The following is a 20,556-nucleotide window of genomic DNA, read 5'->3' as shown; positions in this document are numbered from 1 at the left end:
AGACTGCTGATCTGATCTGGAGCATTCTCTCTCTCTCTCTCTCTCTCTCTCTCTCTCTCTCTCTCTCTCTCTCTCTCTCTCTCTCTCCCTCCCTCTCTCTCTCTCTCTCTCTCTGTCTCTTGCTCTCTCTCTCTCTCTCTTCTCAATTTATGATTACTGTAAATCTAGAATCTTTAGGTTCTGTGATTACAAAGTGGTCTAAGGACTGGAATCAGGAGGTGTGAGAAGTCACAGGAGAAAATATCTGTTTTCATTAATCTCAAACTTAAGGAATAGGGTCAGCAAACCAATGTCACAAGATTTAATGTATGTGATGTTAGGTTCGTTTGTGTATTCTGGGAAGTTCTATTTTCCCCCACACTACTGAATCCTGGAGCTCCCCCTCAGGGAGCAGCTGACCTGCTGCTGTATAACAGAGAGCAGAGGGTTTGTGGTAGTTAAAATTTTCAGCTGAGAAAGCAAAACCGGAGTGCTGGGAGAATTTACCAAAGAGGCATGGTTTCGTATCATATTAAGGTTCTTTTGTGGGAGCTGATTCCCCTGGAGTCGCAAGACTCAAAATGTTTTCCACTCCGTACCATTCCTCCCGGACATTTAGGCTGGCAGCCCTGGTCACAGTGAATAAATAAAAAAAAAAAAGGCAGGATCTTGCTGTCATGCCCACATCTGCCTGATCCTAGAGACTGAGCTGTATGGGGCACTCGGGCTTTAAACCGGATCAACTTGGAATCTCTGGACATCCTACTTCACCGTTTGGAATGCCAGTTCCACCACTGAAAACGGAAACAATTTATAAAGAGCGTGTTCAAAGCTTGGCTTCCTAAAAGAAAACGATATCTGACTTCACTTGGGGATCCTAGCTAAAGCCAGGAGTCCCGATCGCTGCACGCGTCGGCCCGGCCGGGAGGGGGCAGCAGACTCCAGCCCTGCGCTCCCGGGATCCACGAAGCCCGGGTGACAGCAAGGTCCCAGGGTCTCGGGTGCCGCAGCCCCAGAGCTGCACCCTGCTTTCTGGCCTCGGGAAGCAGAAGGACGTGGGATCAGGGACTCCGCCTAGCAATGAGAAGCTCTGGAGAGGACTCGGTTCTGCAAGGCTGGCGGAAGTACGAAAGTACGCCTGCGCAGAAACTGCTTCCGGGGTGAAGTACTGCGCTTGCGCGTCCCAGCTTTTTTTTTCCAGCCGCAGCAAGGTCTCTGGGTTGCTGGTGAGCTGTGCACCCACCCCATAAAGGAAACTTTTCTTGCAAAGGCATGAAAATAAACGGGTCTTTGCTGAGCATGCACCATCTCCTTCAACATCTCAGTCTCCACAGCAAGAAGAGGGATGGAGGCTGCCCCCTCATAGACCTTTTTGGTCCACATTCTGGCCATTTCCTAAATTTCTGCCTTTATGGAGGCCTAAATATCTCACTTCCCAGAGGTGGGGTGTGGTGGTCGGTAAGTGTAGGTGCCCATAAAGATGGCTGCACTCCATCTTGGCACAAGGACACAGAGTTCAAAGCTGTCAACAAATCACAAGACCTAAAGGTCAAAGGTGTGGCTACAGAAGGATGTTTCAGCTGTCTTAGCCTAAATAACAACAGACCTGAATCTGAGGCATGGCTACTCCTGACCTCAAGGCTAGGGAACAATAAGTTGGAGCTAAGGTGTGGTTATTGAACCCTTGGAATGAGTGGAGAAGAAAAGTCTGTTTCTTCCATATACATAATTCTGTGTTCCACTTTTTGGTTATGGTATATAAGTGTCAAAAAATAAACTCAAGTGGCATTTCAGTATTGACTGACCTGCCCTCCTGACCTTTATTCTGTCTCTTTCTTTATTATTTATAGCTAGTCTTTCCCTCATCCACACTTTCCCACTCAGGTAGGGACTTGGGGTCACTCGGCTGGCTCCGATTGCAGCCCGGCAAAGACCGCTCCCAACAGGTAAGGTTCAAACAGACTTCCTTAGGGATAGGCAGTTTTATTTATTTATTTACTTACTTACTTAGTGAAAACGCCTTGTGTATTTTTATCTACAGATCTCTTAGGTTGGAGCTCTTAGGTTGGAGCCCTGTGCGGGTCAGCAATGGAAGCGAGTGCAGCCTTGCCCTCAATGAGTTTGACTGGCCAAGACAAGAGAGTTAGACAGGCAACACACCAGGAACAGTTTGACACCAAATTAAAGAGATTGTGTCTAAGAGAGGGTCACAGGTGCAGTTTGTGTGTCCCAGAAAGAAGATGAATCCACTTTTCAAACGTGAAGGAAAATAAGGCCTCAAATTACTACCCAATGATGAATGATCTGTCTTCCCAGCTTCAGACTTCTAAGTATGGGTGTCTTCCTGGCTGTTAGACACCTCAGCCTATTTTCCAATGCCTCCCTCCACCACCCTCCACACACTTGCTACTGCCCCAGGGCTCTGACTAAGCAAAGAGCATCAAGGATACCCACCCCCACATCTAGAGGTCCAAGCCAGAGACCTGTGGGTGCCATCCTTGTGACTTCCCTGCCTTTATGTCCGCACCTCCAGGCTGTTGATTCTAAATGCGGGATCTCTCAAATTCACCCACCTTCTCCACTTGAGAATTGTTTCTCCAGGGTGGGTCACTCCCATCAACCAGTTAGTTTACTGCAGTTTTGAGGTTTCCTATGCTCAGGACACTGCCTAGTGTCACAGTCGACGAGCCTGCAAGTTGTAGGACGCTCCGCTCCTTCACCAGCACAGGTCTTCCTGTATGCTGACATGTTTCCTGCCATGATGAAAATGGGCTGAACCTGTGAAACTGTAAGGGAGCCCCCTCTCAATTCAACGTTTTCCTTATAAGGGTTGCCATGCTCAGTAATTAGCACAGAGACAAGAATCTGCTCAACATCCAGAGTTATTTAAGCTAGCTCTATTTCATTGAAATCCAATGAAACATCTTAGAAAGTGATCATGATTTCAATTTTGACTACAACCAAATAGCATCCCAGCAAATCTGCATCAAGTCATGACTACTTGAATTAATGTACAAACCTTAGAAAAGTTGTTACCTTCATAATTAGCAGGACCAACTTTTTGTTTTGCTTGTTTTTTTTTTTCCCTCTGGGTAGCTTTGGACCCTGTCCTGGAACTCACTTTGTAGACCAGGTTGGCTTCAAACTCACAGAAATCCATCGGCCTTTGCCTCCTGAATGCTGGGAATAAAGGTGTGGGCCACATTTAATCAAAACACTTTATTGTTGCAAAGCTTTAGAAGGTTGGCCTTAGGGCTGCTATTCATCCATATGGGCCTGGTTTAACTGAAAATCTTCTTAACTGATTCTACACATTTCTCATCATCAAATGGCTTCCTCTGGCTGCCAGGCTGAAGAAACTTCTTCACTGTGGGGAGGTTGCTGACTCTGGCTTTCAGTGCCTGAAACAAACAAATCAGAGCCTCAGAGAGCAGCTGAAGAAAAAGCTATTATTGCTTTGCGGCCCTGTGCTCCTGCCAGTCAAAGACCAACCAATCCCCTCCATCGGCATCAGGTGGAGGTCGGGGACAGATACTCAGGGAGAATGAAGTTGAGTGGAAGGAGGATGGAGCTTCCCCCAGTACATTGCAAACACTCATTCTATCCGAGTGGTTCCCATCTTTTTCCATGAAGGTCACGGACAATACCATGGAAATAGAACATGGAATCGGGTCCAGTCTCAACTAGCCTTGACACTGAGAAAGGAAAGTGGGAATTGTCAGGGGCTGGCAGTATGCCAGTGGTACAGCACTTGCCTGGAATATGCAAGGTTTAATCACTAGCGCCACACAAAACAAAGAATAAAACCAGTTATGGAGCTGAGGAATGGCTCAGTGGGTAAAGTGCCTGCCATGAAAGCATGAGAGTGTGAATTTGCCTCCCGACAACCCACATAAAAGCAAGTACAATAGTCTGTGTCTTTGCCCCAGCACTGTGGTGCAGAGGGTGGAGATGGACAGCTCTGAAATACATTGGTCAGCCAGCCCAGCTGACTAGAAGAACTCCAGCTCAGAGACAAACTGCATCTCAAGGATAAGATAGAGAGCAACACAGGAAGGCATCCTCTGGCTCCCATGTGCATAAGCACATTTGTACACACAGAGATGAACACATGCATACATCACACGCAGACACACACACACACACACACACACACATGCATCACAGACACAGTGGAAGTTACTGAAATGGGAAATAACGTTTGTGAGGAAGGCCACTGTAAAGAGAAATAAGGTTTGGTAACACAGATGCTTGAAAAGAGCTCTCCAGATATGGTCAGTGCAGAAGACAAGGCTGGAGCAGTGACAAAGAGAATCCCCTTGAGACCAGGATCAAATCCAAGGTGGAATGGGGTACAGGGAAGAAGGGAAGACCCTGGGTTCTTTCTATTATACAAGACTAAGTGTACTTCTCTGTCAAAGTAGGAGGAAACGAGAAGTTGTGTCAAAATATTGGATCCCATGAGGTAAGATATGGGCTGCCCATCTGAGGGTTTGAATAGGGCACCTTCAGCTGAGGGAAGTTGGCCAAAACACTGGGGTCCAGCTCTTCCACGTGGTAGAGAAGTTCAACCAGGGAAATATCAGCCCTGCTCAGCCTGTTGCTGACGAGATAATCTTGTCCATGGCTCTTTAACACCTGAAGGATTCAAGATGTTAGTTCGATGTTGAAGACAACAGCCCTCAAACTGGGGCCTCTTGCCTTTTTCTGCAGTTCTCAAACCTCAGAAATTTCCCTTCTCTGCTGCTTTCTCAGGTGTGTATGGATCCCCACACCTTTCCCAAGGCTCCTGACTCACGTCCAAACTCCAGAAGCACACCTCTGCCCATCATTTCATCACCTGTCCTTCACTGCTTTCCATACATGTGCCAAACTCCCAGCTCCAGCCACACTATTTCTTCAGCCCCCCCCAACTAAAGGGGTGAAGCTCTGACATTTGAGTGTCCCCCTAACTGTACTAAGTAGTCTTAGTGGGAAGTGGCTTCACCTGTGTGAATACACCCTTCACACTAAAGTAGACTGCCCCAGTGGCTATATTTCTCCTTGTTCAGCTCAGTTAACAGGTCTATTATGAAGTGAAGACCAGCAACCCAAGAACACCCAGACCCTTGTCCTCTTGTGCCTTCTGTGATGGAGGATCTGTGTCTCCCCCAAATTAAGAAGATAAGAACCGCAGCTCACAGCACTATGCTGTTAGTAAACAGGATGCTTGAGAAGGGGTTCTCTGCTGCAGTTTAATCTCTCATGAATGGCTCCTGCTCCCAACAAGGGGGCTCCAGAGACCTCCCATGCCCCTCCTGCTGTTGAAGACACAGACAGAAGGCAGGCAGGCATGCATGAACCAAGGAGTAAGTCTGGCTAGAAACCAATCTGCTACATCTTGATTTCACACTTCATATTATGCTTTACCCCACACAGTGCTTGGCATTTTTGTTGCAGCAATGTTAGCTGCTCAGATGCCCCCTGAGGACTAATGGACCCTCTGAGTGCTCTGAAGGGCAAATGGCTGGCACTCACCTTCTCATAGGCAGGGAAGTAACGGTTCCTTGCTTTCTCCTTGATTGTGGCAAGGGCTGCATCTTTCTCCCCAGAAGGCATATGGGGTAAATAGAGAACCATTAACTCCAGATCCGCCACACCTTCCACATACATGTCGATGCTAAAAAACAGACAAATGGTCTGCCAAAGCTCTCTCGCCTTAACCTCAGATTTTATAGTTGAAGGATGTAAAAGAGTAAAAGACAAGGGTAAAATAGTTCACCTCTGATGGGACTTTGGAGCCTGTAATAATAATTTGATTTTTACTTCTTGTAGATAAGCAATCCTTTTGGAATACACACACACACACAGAGAGAGAGAGATAGAGAGAGAGAGAGAAACAGAGATAGAGAGAGAGAGAGAAACAGAGAGAGAGAGAGAGAGAGAGAGAGAGAGAGAGAGAGAGAGAGAGAGAGAACCTCTCTATGTAGCTCTGGCTGGCCTGTGTATTTACTATGTTCACAGTCTACCCTTAAACTCAAAAAGATTCTTCTTCCTTTGCCACTGAGTGCTGGGACTAAAAGCAAACACCACCACCTCCAGTATAACATTCCATTCCCTTTTGAATGACCTAAAGGGCTAAGAAATAAGGTTCCTCCCTTCATCCATTCTCCTGTTAACATTTTTATTTTTGAACATGATAACTAGCGCATCAACATACATTCCTCTACCATTATTCCTGAGTTCATGTTTCCATTTCTCTCCTGTGTGTTTATCTGATGGAACTGTTGGGTTATTGGTGACTTGGTGTTTACCATTTTGAGAAAAGTCCCACCATTCCAGAGAAGATTTAGTTTGAATGGGGTTGTTCTATCAGGAAAGAGAAAACCTCACGATCAGTCTTGACACCCCCAAACAGCCTCCAGATCCCACAAAAAGCTTCATGCAACCCTGGTGTCTTTGTACCAGATTCCATGAGCCACAATCAGCCTGACTGATGCAGATTTCCATGGTAACCTAGGGTCATGGCTGTAATTGTCACAACTGGACGATCAGTTCCTTCAGGCTTTGGAGCCTTCTCTTACAGCCCCTTGGACTTTCCCTTTGTCCAAAGCTATTGGCTAGAATGTTGCTTCTGAAGACTCTACCATCTGCTATCCTACATGGGACAACCTGACCCCTCCTATTTTTCCCTCATCTCCCCTCACATTCTTTCCTCAATTTCATAGTCCTCTTCTTAACTGATGTCAGTGTGTATGTAGATAGATGCCCAAGCACCCAGGCACATTGTGTTCATGAGTCTTTTGCCATGGTTTTATTCACTCAAGGTAGGGCCTAAACCTTCCCCGTGATGAGAGAAACTATACCATACATGGCTCTCTCCTTTATGTCCTTCCCATAGAGGTTGTATTTGGAGGCAATGTAGTTGAGAATGGCTTTGGTCTGCACCAGCTTCATCCCATCAATCTCCACCATGGGCACTTGCTGGAACATCAAACTCCCATCTATTGGATGAAGCAAAGGGAAAGGAGAATAAGATGTCTATGGGCATATTCTCTCTCTCTCTCTCTCTCTCTCTCTCTCTCTCTCTATATATATATATATATATATGTATATATATATATTTGGATATGTATGTATATTGTATGGTTAGACATATTCAAAGCAAAAGGTATTTGATGAATTGACTAAAATTTTAAAAATAACTTATTACTCAATAACCTTTTAATGAAATAGCATTTAATGTTTTTGTTTTCTGATTCTTTTGTGACTTCTAAGTTTACCCTATTATTTCATTGATATCTTATTTTATATCCAGAATACTAATTCTATACGTTATTGTTACACGGTATGTGAAAGAGTGTTTATTACATGTTCATGTATGTTTTAGGAAGAACGTGAGAGAGGTACAAGCCAACAGTCAGCTGGGATCATTAAAAAAAAAGAAGAAGAAGTCTCAAAGTATCATGGTATCAGGGCGAGATCATAACCCTGCTTCTCTGTAGGCTTCTTATGCATTTTTTCCTAACACCAACAATCAGTATGTGTTTTTGTCTAATACCAAGACTCAGTGCTATAAAGCAGCATTTCTAGTTCTACCTGTTAGAACTCAAGATAAGTGGTTGACATAGTTGCTGCTGGCATCTAGTGAGTTGTATGTGGATGGAAGTCAGTGTGGGAACCCAAGCCAACTGCAGCAAGCATGGGAAATCACAGAGAGGACGTTCATGGGGCTGTGGGGATGCCTTCAGCAAACACAGAGTCTCAGCCCTCTTAACTGTGACATTCACCAGATCTGCTCACAGGGACCAGCGACTATCATTTCATCAACAAATACTGCAGTTACATAGGTACTGTCTAATTTTAAAGCTTCCACTAGAAGCTCCTCTTGGGAGCATTTAGATCTGTGTTCTTACCATTTCTTAACCTTGCCAAGTCATCCCGAGTTTTCAGGAATTTTTCTTCAAACTAGAATACAGAAAGAATAAGCAAGTCTTTATTGATTAATTTCATTGTGTTCCAGCCTTTTCACTTTAATGACTCCTATCTGTAGATAATATGAGAGAAGGGAGAGATTATTTAATTTGGTGAGCACACGGATGAACTAATCATGGCTCGTGGGAATTAAGAGAAGATCTTTTAAGAAGGGAGCTGTGGTCACAACATATCGCTTCTCCCAGAACTCTACCTATGTAGCTGATTAAGTCGTGGGTTACAGGAATGCCAGTGGAAGGAAATGCTGACCCTTTCTTCTGGCTGCCATTTCTAATATTTCAGCCTACCCCCAGTGAGATCACAAGAAACACTGTTTCCAGCACCGAATATGACACAGACCAGTGGCTTGTCTGCCAACAGTCTTGTGTTGTAATCATAGCACCTCTCTCCTTAGGAGCCCTGCTGTGGAAGAAGCAGATCCTTCTTCCTACACTACATTACTCTTGCAAGTAAAATAGCCCTTCCTGGAAAATGGGGCACAATCATATAGAATTCCCAACTTAAGAAGTAATTAATGTCCTACACTATTTTTTTTTTGTCACTAAAATCTTTGGGTTCCTAGATGGCTTCATGAGTTGGGTATGACCTTTAGAGTGTCCTAAGTTCTTTACATTGGCCATGTTACTAAGTGTTCTTGTGTCTGTGTGTCCTGAACTGCCAAATGATAGAACTTAAAAGAATATGTGGCTTTTAAAAGAAATCTCTTTTGTGAGGATGGTTACTTATTCCTTTGATTTACTTGTTGATCTTTTAATTGTTTCTAAGCTAACATATAAAGTGGTTGGCTTTGTAACATAGCACACACATATGTATGTACGTGAGTGGGATGGGGATTGCCCTTTGTTCTCATTCATCTCCCTTCCCTACTACTGCCTTAGCCTCATCTCCTCTGCCCCTGTTTCAGCCTTAAACAGGTCAAGTTGTTTCTCTAGAGCGTAGGAACTGGGCTGGGGAAAACAGCTTATTTGAATAAACAAAATGTTTGCTGTGCAAACATTGCAGTACATAGTGACCTGAGTTTGATTCCCAGGTCCCATGTCAAGTAGCTGGATGTGGTGGTGCACGCTTGTAATCCCAGAGCTGGGGAAGTGGAATCAGCGGCAGCCAAACTTGCCAACATGGTAAGCACCAGACCAGTGAAAGGGCTAACGGTGGGGGGTGGGAGCTGCTACCAGAGAAATCACACTTGAAGACAACTTGATAGACAACTTGAAGTGGTCTTTTGGCCTCCGCACATGTGCTCACATAACATATTCATCTGTACACATATACACAAATAATAAAAGGCAAAACACAGAATCTATCCTGAAAACTGCACTATGTTAGCAATGACTTAAAGTAACTTAGCAATATCAAGTAGGCAATGTTTATGTTTCTGTCTCTTCTTTAAATGGCATGAGTTTTCCACTTACATTTTTACTGATCATTTAAATTTAAATATAGTGCATAAGGTTTGATAAATTACTTACACTTGCTGTAGTGCTTTTGAAGATTTATTTTATTCTCTCTGTGCATGTCTGTGTCTATGTGTGTCGTGTAAATTGGACTCAGGTCCTCGGGAAGGGCAGCAAATGCTCTTAACTGCTGAGCCATTTCTCCAGTCCTTATTTTAATGTTTATGATCTTTGATGAAAACAATAATTTATTAGGGTAATAAATTCATAGTTGGCAGTTTTTATTTCGGGTCACTCAGCAGGACACTTTGATGGCTCACATGAGAAACATGTTTGGTAAAATCAATTTCAGACTCGGCTTAAAATGACTCAAGTCAGAACGTACCTCTACTCCAGCTGCAGCCAAGAGCCACCGGACTGGCTCCATTCTCCCACGGCCATCGAAGTAGTGAAGGACTGGCTTCCCCGCCATAGCAGCGACCTCTTGGTTTTTCTAAACAGGAATGAAATACAGCTTGCTCTTAAAGTCTGTCCTGTGAGGGTGTTTGGACAGACACTACACTGGGGTGTCTGCCTTCCTTATGGCAGGGTTGGAGACATGCCAAGAGTATGTTCCTTGGTCCAAATGGTTACCCATCAAGAACTACCCTCAGATTGCACCAAACCAGTTCAGTGACTCCATTGGTTAAAAAGTGACTTAGAAAAAATGAAACTGCTTCATATGTCAGAGTGGAGGATAACAATGTGTGGGACACAATGTGTGGGAAAGAGAGGACCAGCAAACTACAGTTTATTGCAGACCTCTAGTGGTCCCTCCCATTACACCCGACTCTCTTTTATTCTCTTCCCTTCCCCTCCTCTCATCTGTCTCCTCCTCCCTGTCCCTGAGCAACATCCCAGCCCAGATCTCTTCTGACACATTGCCTCTAATAGTCACACGACCACGCAAAGAGCGTATTTCTCCATTTTTCAGTTAAGGAAACCAACCTCAGATAACGTTAAGGCATTGTTCACCATCACACCAAACCAATGACAGACATGAGGGGTCACAGAGAGGAATAAAACCATGAAGGATCTGTCTCCTCGTACATGAATGCTCATAACTGGGCACATCAAACTCGGGGGACATGGCTAGCAGCAATGCAATGAGCAGGGCAGCAGGCTCTGTTCAGCCCTCTGGCTGTGTTTGATCAAAAGCAGAGATTAGGCTTCAAAAGTGTGTTTTACTGCATGGGGAGAGCATGCTAAGAAAACTCAGTTGTCCTCTAAAACTGTTGTATTCTGCCCACAGATACTGAACGTCAATTCCTCGCTTATTCAGAATGTGATTTTTCTATCGTTGTGTGTGCATTTCTCTGTGAAATCAAGGAAATGAGATTCTGCTGCCTTCGTTTTACAGAATATACAACCAAGTGTCACATCCAAAGGAAACTCACTTCTTCCAAATTCTGGTGGTTAGCCACAGCCTGTCTTCCTCTGGAATGTAAGAAACCGGAAGCAGATTCCTCTGTACCAAAAGGAGGGGTTTTCCTTGTCACTGACAGAAAGCTTTCCGTGGTGCCTAAGGGCATACCAAAGCACATGCTGGTCTCCAGGCTCCTTCAGTACCAAAGTACCTGTTGTACATGTCTAAGTCCCGGCTAGCATCCTAGCCATTCTCAACTCCTCCCCTACCCTAAACTTTTCCACTAATGGGCTCCCTGACCCGCCAGCTATTCCCCTTATAACTCTGCTGTTTGGATTATGTTCCCTCTTGTCTGCTCTTTATCTGTCTTCCTCCCTGTCTCCCCCCACACACACCCCTCCTCCTTTCTCTCTCTCTCTCTCTCTCCGTGGCTGCATCTCTCGTGGCCAGGTCTAGTCTGGTGGCCATGTTCAGGCTACTACTTTCTTTCTCTGTGCTCTGAACTCTTTCTAATGCTTCTGGCTGTTCTCACTCTCATATTTAAAATAAGAACTACCCCCTAACTATGCCATGGAGCAGCCATGTCTTTATTTCATCTGCAGGTGAGGCACAAACATGTACCCCTGCCCAGAAGGGCCTCTCCTAACCCATCCAGGATACTGATCAGAACCCTCCTAAAGAGTGGATCATTTGTTTCTTCTTCTTCTTCTTTTTTTTTTTTTTTTTTTTTTTTTTTTTTTGGCTACCGACCATACTCAACCTCCTCTAACTGCCTTTTCCTTTCATCCTGCTCTCTCCTGATAAATGTGGTCTCAGAGTTGCGTGCTCTGCCTCTGTTGGCTCCTGGAACCTCTTACTACTGCCTCCGTGCTCAGCTCACTCCTGGAGCTTCCACTGTTCCTACAAAAGCTGAAGTTGGGCAAGGCAGCTTCTCTTGCCCTATTATTGGGCACCATCACATGGAAAGGGACACCTGTCCTTTGTGGTTTGGGACAGTGGAGTTTCCTTTGGATCTGACACCAAGCTAAGGGGTTTCCATGTCTGCCAGAGTGGGTATCTCATCAGTTCAACTTCATTCTATCCAGATGTAAAAAAAAAAAAAAAAAAATTCCAGAAATTGAGCTTTTAAATTTTATTGTCAGTGTTAGCTGTAGATTTCAGAGGTTTCTAGAGAAGCCTGCCCAAAATGAAACCCTGTTCTAGCATTCACTCTTCCGTTCAAACCCAAAGTCTAGGTTTTTATTAATTATGATATTATTTTTCAAAATATGGTAGAACTCTCTACATGGGATTGAAATCTAGTATTTTTTAATGGTAAAGAAAAGTATAGGAAGTGCCAGAGTGTAGAAAGGGTTAGGCATGGATGTGTTGTCAGTTCAGCCTGTGTACACTTTGTGTGGATATACGCACATGTCTATGCTCATTTGGTCATTGTGAATGAATAAGGCATCCCGCTGAGTCCTTTAGGGAAATGGGACACTCCCCATCTCAGGCTGCCTGCAGGTAGAGCCCAGCAAAGAACCACAGAACAAAACAGCAGTGGCTCCTGGGAATCACGGAGCCAGTGCGAGCATGAGTGTGAACACCCAGGAGTCAAGGAGACCAAAGGTTCCAGTGCTGGATGTGGGGGGAACTCCCCCCCCAGACCCAAAGACCACGATAAAGCATTATATTTCTTCTTGGAAAGTTTTGAAAGTGTGCGGCTTGAAACAATATCCTTGTCTTTATCAAGAGGTGTATTTTTTTAAAGCAAGTACGCTTGGAGTTAAAATAGCAAAAAAAAAAAAAAAAAAAAAAAAAAAGCAAATGGCATCGCTTCAGATGTAGAGCTCCTAAGCTCTGACCTTTACGTTATAAAATCTGTTAGAGATGCAATCACTCCATCATTCTTACACTTTAGAATGTGCATAGTTCATGTTCTTAATGGGGGGTAATCCAGCAGGATGAAAGAGAGAGCAAAGTTCACTTGGCTTCAATGTTTGTTTATTGGGGACTCAGAGCCAAGTGACTAAAACCTGCTCACTAATCCTATTACCTTTGAGAGCAGATCATGTTCTGGAGTATTTCATCATAATGCTCCTCCCTCTAACACCCTCCATTTCCAAACAAGAGCCTTCCAAAGGTCGCTTTACCACCAGGCCCAGGCAGCCTCAGAGTCAACAGAATGAGAACTAGAGGGACTGGATGATCTGATGGGGTCTCAACACGATCCTCAGCCTCAGTGAGTTCTGTGGAGTCACTGTCCTGTCTGCAACCACCACAGAGACAGCTCCTGGTGCTCAACTTACAGAGGGTTTCATAGAGTTCAGAGTGAAACCGCACACTCCCGCTCTCACGGGATTGGACTATTGACTTTCTCCAGCTTCAGGTCAGAGCTGCTCCACTCCACTGGAAACCTCTCTGCCCCCCTCCAGCTCCATACTGCTCTCCTGAGGACCTACTGCCTATTTTCCCAGAGTCCTCCAGGCTAGTCAAGGTTGAAGAGGGAATGAGGGAGCCTTTCGTTTATCAATGCTTCTCTGTGAGAAGCTCTTCAGGAACTCCAGAGACAGAAAGTTTGTCAAGGGATTTCAGTACTTTACTTAAGTGAAGACTTAAGGAACTCCGTGTGATGAGGACTAACACAACTCTATTTGTTCCATTAAGAAAACTGGCTTCTGCCAGGTGATGGTGGCACACATCTTTAGTTCCAGCACTTGGGAGGCAGAGGTAGGCAGACTTGTGTGAGTCCAAGGTGAGCCTGGACTACAAAGCGAGTCCCAGGACAGATTCCAAAGCTACACACAAAAACCCTGTCTTGAAAGACCAAAAAAAAAAAAGAAAGAAAGAAAAAGAAAAAAGAAAGAAAGAGGAAGAAAGAAAACTAGCAGCTTCTGTGTGTTGTGGTACATGAGTATAATCCCAGTACTTGGGGTGCTAAGGCAGGAGGATAAAGAGTTTGAGGACACAAATCTATAGTGATTCCAGAAGTAAATGAAATTCACTTATCTGCTGAATGCTAACACCTGATTAAGAATGCTATCCCCTTAAGAGGTAGGAGGAAGTTGTATAGATAAGTCCGAATATTTAGAGACAAGTAGACTCAATAGTTTACAGGATCAGAGTCTCCGTTTCTCTTCTAACTATAGAGACAGTTACTGTTGCCTACCTTCAAGGGACAGGGAGCAAGACAATAAATACATATACATATACATATACATATACATATACATATACATATACATCATAATAGAAACACACCAGCCATCTGCAGCAATTGCAATGCATCAGGGAATGATCACTGTCTGATCAGGTCCTTTCCCTGTAAGGTTTTACAGGGATCCATATGCCTTGTGCAAACCTGTATCAATACTGTGCAAAACTGTATCAATAGTAACTTCATGTTATCTGTTTCTAGGAACCTCAGCCTATGGATCCTGATTCAGATGTCTAAACAAGTGACAACCATAGGAGAAGGCAAGTCAGCCAAGAGAATGGGGACTCTATCCATTTTGCACTGGTGTTGGGGTGCTGCCTGCCAGAAAGAGTAGATTCTGGAAGTCTGAGGTGTCCCTTCCTCCCTTCACACCAGGACCAACTCTCAAACAAGCATTACTGTGCAGCATCTTGCCAGCCTGTTCTTCTATAACATCTATTCAGAAAGTCCCACTATCTCTCTTCTAGAATATCCCTTTCCCCCAGTGGTAACATTGTTGACTTCCACATTCTAATAATCTGTACATTCTAGCTAACTGCCAAGTGCTACAGTGTTTGTCCCTCTCATCCATACTCCTGAAGTTGTCCCCCTGAGAAGTCAGCTCCTTCAGTGATCCTCAGTCAGGACTTAGCTGCTTCTCCATTGCTGAGGTTGGAGGGACTCTGGGCAGCCACAGCCTGAAGGCAGGGAATGTACATGTGAAATCTCTAGGGTGTTACATGCCAGGGTTCCCTCTCAACATCCTAAAACAGGGGAAGCCCTTCATAGGAAGGGTAAACCAGTCAAAATGGGCAGTGTTGTGTAGCCATTTCCTCTGAGCTAAAATACCGTCTCATGAAAGAAAGAACTACTCTTATGAGTCTAAGGAAACCTGAGAGGTTCAGGAAGATTGTAAGAGCTACATGATATGTAGGCCCCTTCCCAAGGTGATAAAAGTAGTGAACAATTGCTAGGAAAGGGTTGTCTTCACTGGAGCTTCCTTCAATCCAGGCAGGACACTCTACGAGGCAGCTTTTGAGTCATTAGACACTCTACGAGGCAGCTTTTGAGTCATTACCAATGCCTCTGAGTCACCACCCACGGTCCTATGGGAAACCCCAGTAAAGTCTTTAGTTCAACCAGCTACATGTGGATGAAGCAGTTTCCTTCATTTGTCAGTGGTGCCCTGTGTAGGGTAAGTAAATAGCTATTCATGCCTCCCCATCTGACAATGGTGCTGAGGTTGGGGAACTCTGTCCCTGCCAATCTTCTGCTGTGCTAAGAGATGCTTGAGTCCTACAGAGAGGATGCCATTGGTGACCTAGTTTATTAGTTGCAAAGACTAGACGGAAATCTACTACTCCTGACTTGTAAAATTAATTATTTCTACAGCAATAAATGTCAGTTTGGATTTTCCTAGCCTACACAGTTCTAGGACGTTGTTGCTGGCAGTGAGAGCTGTGGCCCAATGCTGCCAGCTGTAACAGCTCCAGGAGTTTTACTCAAGACACTCCACTCCCTGGAAGCTGGGGTGCATGGACTGATGCCCCAGAGAAGAATTTCAGGTTATGTTAGCATAAAGCAAATTTGGGGTTCATTAAGAAAACATCCTGCCTTCCAGTCAAAGCTCAGGAAACTTCTGAGTGCAGGTCGAAAGAACCTACATGCTGGAAAAAGCAATGAATCCAGTAAAAAATTCCAGTACTGAGGGGAGGATGGTCCCAGTGCTCCACCCCAATGGAAAAACAACTGGCAGTTCATGGCTGCTGAGACGGGGAGTCGCTTTTCTCTTGGGTGATCACACTTGGAGGTTGCCCATGACCCAGGGGATAATTCCACATCCTGTGTATTTGGGCAAAACTGATTGGATTCATTGGGCTGTACAGCAAGAGGCTGGCAGGAAGTTGGGAAGGGTAATGAGTCTGAGAGGGGAAGCAGATGGAGTCAGAAAGATGTGGGGAATGGAAATGGCCAAGGTACCTTGCACATAGAATGATAGAATGAAAATAAAATAAACTGAGAAGTCACGGCCTGAAAATGGTTCTGTTGTACATTTGAGAGTCGTGGGGAGAAAGGTCGAAGGAAGAGGAGTACTGTGTGGGGCACGGAAGGAGATGAGCAGAAGACAGGGCGACAGGGATAGACGGGGTCAAAGGATAATGATGTGCCCGATTTGCAAGTCTCTTGATGAACTCGGTCCTTTGACACAGTGAGCGTACACTCAAGACTCCTGAAAAGGAAAAGCATAGTGGTATGGGGGGCTGGGGGGTTCTTAACAGTAGCTGCCCACACATAGCGGTGTTAGATTTGTAGTTATAACTGTGTAACATTTAAAGGCACGTTTAGACATGCTCATTTTTATCACAAGAGTCTCCCCAACAAACTAGATTGTATGCAGTTTGTGAGGCCCAGTGCATGCCATTATAGTCTGATAAGATAGAATACAAGTCAAAACTGGCAAATAATCAAGACAAATGTTTAGACTGCAAACATAACTTGTGATCTTAATCAAAATCTCAGCCAGCAGAGGTGAGTTCATTTTCTTTCCTCATCTATTTAATACTCCCTGTCCTTATGTCTTGCCCAGCATCACAATAGACAACTGCACATTGGTTCCTTCTATAGAGAAGGTAACTCTAGCATCAGTACCATGTTCCCCTTCCCTGGACATCACTCCAGTTTGTCTGGGCTCTTACCCCTCTCCTTCCTCCATATGAAGTTAATTTGTCTCTCACCGTTAAATTCTCAGCCCCAGTTTCTACATTCTTCATTTTTACATATCTAACAATGTATCCAGCAGAGATGAAATCAGCAATTCTTAGACTGTCCTGAAGTACACCAAGTCTGTATAATGTTAGTACAAAACAGGTTTTCACATGCTAAGTATTTTCTAGGTGCCAAAGGGCTGTGTGTGTGTGTTAGAAAAATTGATTTGATTTAGTACTTACCTTGTTTAAAAGCTGTTCCCTCTAAAAAAAACTCCACAACACAAGAGTTCCTGATGTTTTATAAGCTATTTGTTAATTTGAATAAGCCCCTCCCAGGTAAGGGGAGACAATCCAATAAGAGAAAAGTTGCTCCCACATTGCCCAGAGGCCAGAAGTTTCTGTGAGAGATTAGAAAAAAAAAAAAAGCAAAGTCATGCCTGGGTTGCTAGACAGGTTTATTAATGTGTTTCCTATTCAAGGCTACTAGTGGAGAGCTTGAAGATTGGAATTCAGGCAGATTTAACTCTCTGTGTGTCAGTGAGTGTGGGCTGTTACAAGAAACTCCCTGTGAGGGTTTCATGAGTGGCAGGCAAGGGCTAAAGCAAGTGGGAAACCTCTTTTTAGCTAAGCTGGGAGATGCTGTAAAGAGCAAGTAGGGAGTATGTCTGTTGACTGGACCACCAGGTAAGGCACAGAACAAATAGTTGAGTTTCAGACAAATAATGATTATTAACATAAGTATTCCCAAATGTTGTGGGAATGTGCTTATGCTAATGAGAGGTGTTTTCTTGGAAATTCACATTGACATGGGTGTCCTGGATTTTTACCTTCTCACCAAACACCCTTTGGATGTGGTTTGTGTTTGGTTAGACTCTTCTCCCTTCGGCTTCTGCTGTATTCCCTCAATAATGGTGACTCAGGTTACTTTCACACTGTGTTTAATGTGTTTCTCTCATGGGCTTCTGTGTGTCAGTCCCTATAAATAGGTACAAAACATGACCATAGTACCAAGTCAGTAAACTAATTTAGAGTGTTGAAACAATCTTTCCCAAATATAGGAGTGAGATAGTGTAGCCAAGCCCAAGTCCTTCTTCATTCTCATCCAGCAGGTGCAAGAGAGATTGAAGGCAGAGTTCTCCCCTATGTTCTTCATTCATCGTGAGTATGCAGGAGTGACTCTACTCTCCATAAGTCAGGTGTCGTGGGTATCCAGTTGATTTGTTTGGCTTAAAAGAGTTCTCCTTATTTAGGAAGCTGAAGTTTAACTTGGTGTTTAATGATATTGCAAAGTACCTTTGAATGCACTCTCTAGCTACCCAACTTCAAGCAAAACACATCTACCTTGCAATGGAAGTCTTCTCCAGTCTTCTACTTTCTGCATCTGTGTGGCTTCTTTTCTCTGTTTACAATACACACCGCCTGTGCCTGTGCTGGGGACCAGAGCATTCTGATCTTTGTGCTTCTGAATGATGTCTGTTATACACTACAACCAAAGGAAGGAAGATCTAAAAGCTAATTTTAGTATATTTTTATTATATGTATATGACAGCTCTGTATGTGTCTGTGCACCATATGTGTACCTGGTACCCAGGGAGACCAGAAGAGGTTACTGGGTCCCCTAGAACTGGAGATACAAATCTTGGTGGCCACATGGGACTGCTGGGTCCTCTGAAAGGGCAGCCACTGGTTTTAACTGCCCAGCCATCTCTCAAGCCTCTACAAACTAGTTTTGCTAGATTTGGAAACAACTGTACTTTAGTTTCATGTGTGATACACAAGTGAATGTCTGCCTGTGGACATGCTGTGTGGGCTTCATACAGGACAGGAACATCTTGATGGAGTCCGGTCAACACCTGTCTCAGCGGTGTGGAAAATGGGACAGAGCAAAGAACCAGACAGTGAAATTCAATGGCTTCAGTGCCGCTTGTTGCCTGAATAGAGACACAAGGAAGGACTTATTGGAAGCAGCAATTCTCAAGGCCTGGGCTCAGCTACAGATGGTTTCATAACTCCCGAAACTGTTACATAATGCGCCAAAGTACACACTGTGCAAAGTTACATTGTGCAGAGCTATGGTTTTTTAAATGAATGTCTAATTACATTTTTTTTTATCAATTTAACTCATTCTTTGAAAATCTTATACATGTGTATAACGCATTGTCCCATTCATTGCTGTCATCCCGGTCATCTCTCTGTGCCCTCCTCCCACCAGCTCCCACCAGTCCATCCCCTCCTCCCAAACAGCAAGATTAGCTGTTGACAGGCCCAGTTTTGTGCCAGTACAGTGCAGGCAACTGCAACTGCTCTGAGTTCATGTTTGCAAAGAAATGCAGTTTTTAAGGAAACCTATTTCTACGTACCCAGGAGGCATTCCCAAAAACAAGGGCGTGTGTGCAGCTATGTTTCAAGTATTTATGCTTTTAAATGTGTGACTCAAAGTTTAATGTTTTCTAAGCAGGCATTTAGAAGCACACTTCGCTTGTTTGTCTTGCCACCGGATCTTCTGTACACTCTACTGGAGACTGCACACTGTTCTTTCTGGCCAGAGAAACAGAACAGCAAAGTCCCGCAGAAGGCAAGAGAGAGTGCAGCCCATGCTAACACTGAGTGTGTGAAGCGTTGGGGACCAAAGCTCAGACATCACCAGCTCTTTGCTGTTAGTAGCTGAGGACCATGTTACATAGTGAATGCTTTTCCCTTACGTAACGTTTTATCCAGTGTTCTTCATTAGAAGCCACTTTCTCCTACTTATCATATGAGGATTCCAAACCTGGCTTATGACTCAGGGAAAGGTGAGCATGTAGCTTCCTGGATAGATAGAAAAGGAGACCCAGAGGGATTAATTGATGGGCTTGACCCACATCACATCAGCATTAAGAAATAATTCTGGTTGCAGAGGCTGTGATGATCTATTTCTGTTTTAAGTAGTGATGGACAGGGATAATTTCATCTCCAGCTGCTCAGTGGAACGCTTGATTGTAGACTGCATGAGATGACAGAGATGGTGAGGTGGTGATTGCACCAAGGTTGGATGCAGTTGGTGAGTTTGTTGGTTATGCTGGGGACATTGGGAGGGATGGGCCTGTCATAACACAGGCCTTTGGACACAGAGGACCCAGAAGGTCTGAGCAAGCGTTGGAGGCAGCCTGTGCTCAGCTCCCTCTTGAGTCTCCCTGGGGTGGACAAGAGGAGGCCTTGATACTTACTGAGTTCATTACTTCTAGTTCACCCTTCTGCTTAGAACTCATTCCTGCAGAGGCTGAATGGTGAGCATCTGCACGCTGGGAAAGCAGATTCCTCATACAAAGAACACAAGGTAGAAAGGCTCTCATTATGTCTGTTGGCTTCGGCTGCCTTCTTTGAAACTGGAAAGGATCAAAGCTAAAGTCCCATGCATGCCCGGAGCGAGGGTGAAGTGTGGTCCTCGGGGTCAGATAAACACAGCGCCGGGAGCCGGAAAGAGCGCTGTAAGTCTCCCTCACTGGACAGTGTCTCAAACCCTTAACCATTCTTCCAAGCTTCTATCCAAGGGCAAAATCTCCTAAGTCTCTGACTTTCATCAGAGGAAATTCTGCATGGTAACAGACCAAGAAGTGTTTTACCCATGGTTGCCTCGAGAGGGCAGCACTGAACAGGGCCACACAGAAAAGTACCAGACAGAGCCTCTTAAACATTAGGGGAGCTGTCCTTTTAACCATATGACATCCCTGAATGTTCTAGGTTCCACTATTCATTTCAATCTCCTCCTTACAGCCATATGTGGTGATGTACGCCTGTAATCAGGAAGCTAAGGTGGGGGAATTGCTGGAATTTGAAGCCAGCCTAGTCTACAGTGAGTGAGAACTATAAAACGAAACCCTTTCACAAACCACAACTCGGGTCCTTGGGAAGAGTTGGAAGCTTCCTTAACCACTGAGCATC

The 20,556-nt window shown here is 44.5% G+C and overlaps 1 protein-coding gene across 1 annotated transcript; it reads right to left on the bottom strand.

Annotated features, from left to right (window-relative positions):
- Window positions 1-3,183: 3,183 nt before the first annotated feature.
- LOC127236704 (glutathione S-transferase A3) lies at window positions 3,184-16,900 on the bottom strand. The gene is made up of 7 exons (XM_051204461.1): window positions 16,876-16,900; window positions 9,733-9,840; window positions 7,875-7,926; window positions 6,830-6,962; window positions 5,497-5,638; window positions 4,486-4,617; window positions 3,184-3,380 (listed from the first exon to the last, which is right to left on the bottom strand). Exons 2-7 carry the CDS (start codon window positions 9,817-9,819, stop codon window positions 3,261-3,263), a joined length of 666 nt encoding a protein of 221 aa, XP_051060418.1. The 5' UTR covers window positions 9,820-9,840; window positions 16,876-16,900; the 3' UTR covers window positions 3,184-3,260.
- Between the last annotated feature and the right edge of the window lie 3,656 nt (window positions 16,901-20,556).

Source organism: Phodopus roborovskii, unplaced genomic scaffold (genome assembly GCF_943737965.1).
Source record: "Phodopus roborovskii unplaced genomic scaffold, PHOROB, whole genome shotgun sequence".
NCBI classification, from domain to species: Eukaryota; Metazoa; Chordata; class Mammalia; order Rodentia; family Cricetidae; genus Phodopus; species Phodopus roborovskii.
This window is presented reverse-complemented; position numbering and strand designations above follow the sequence as displayed.

Bases quoted from the DNA above. Each gene is read 5' to 3' on its own strand.
- LOC127236704 (XM_051204461.1), bottom strand. From the start codon at position 9,819: ATGGCGGGGAAGCCAGTCCTTCACTACTTCGATGGCCGTGGGAGAATG. The intron at 6,963-7,874 runs GTAAGAACACAG...TTCATCCAATAG, and splicing joins CTTGGCAAGGTTAAGAAATG to ATGGGAGTTTGATGTTCCAG. The intron at 4,618-5,496 runs GTGAGTGCCAGC...TGAATCCTTCAG, and splicing joins ACTTCCCTGCCTATGAGAAG to GTGTTAAAGAGCCATGGACA.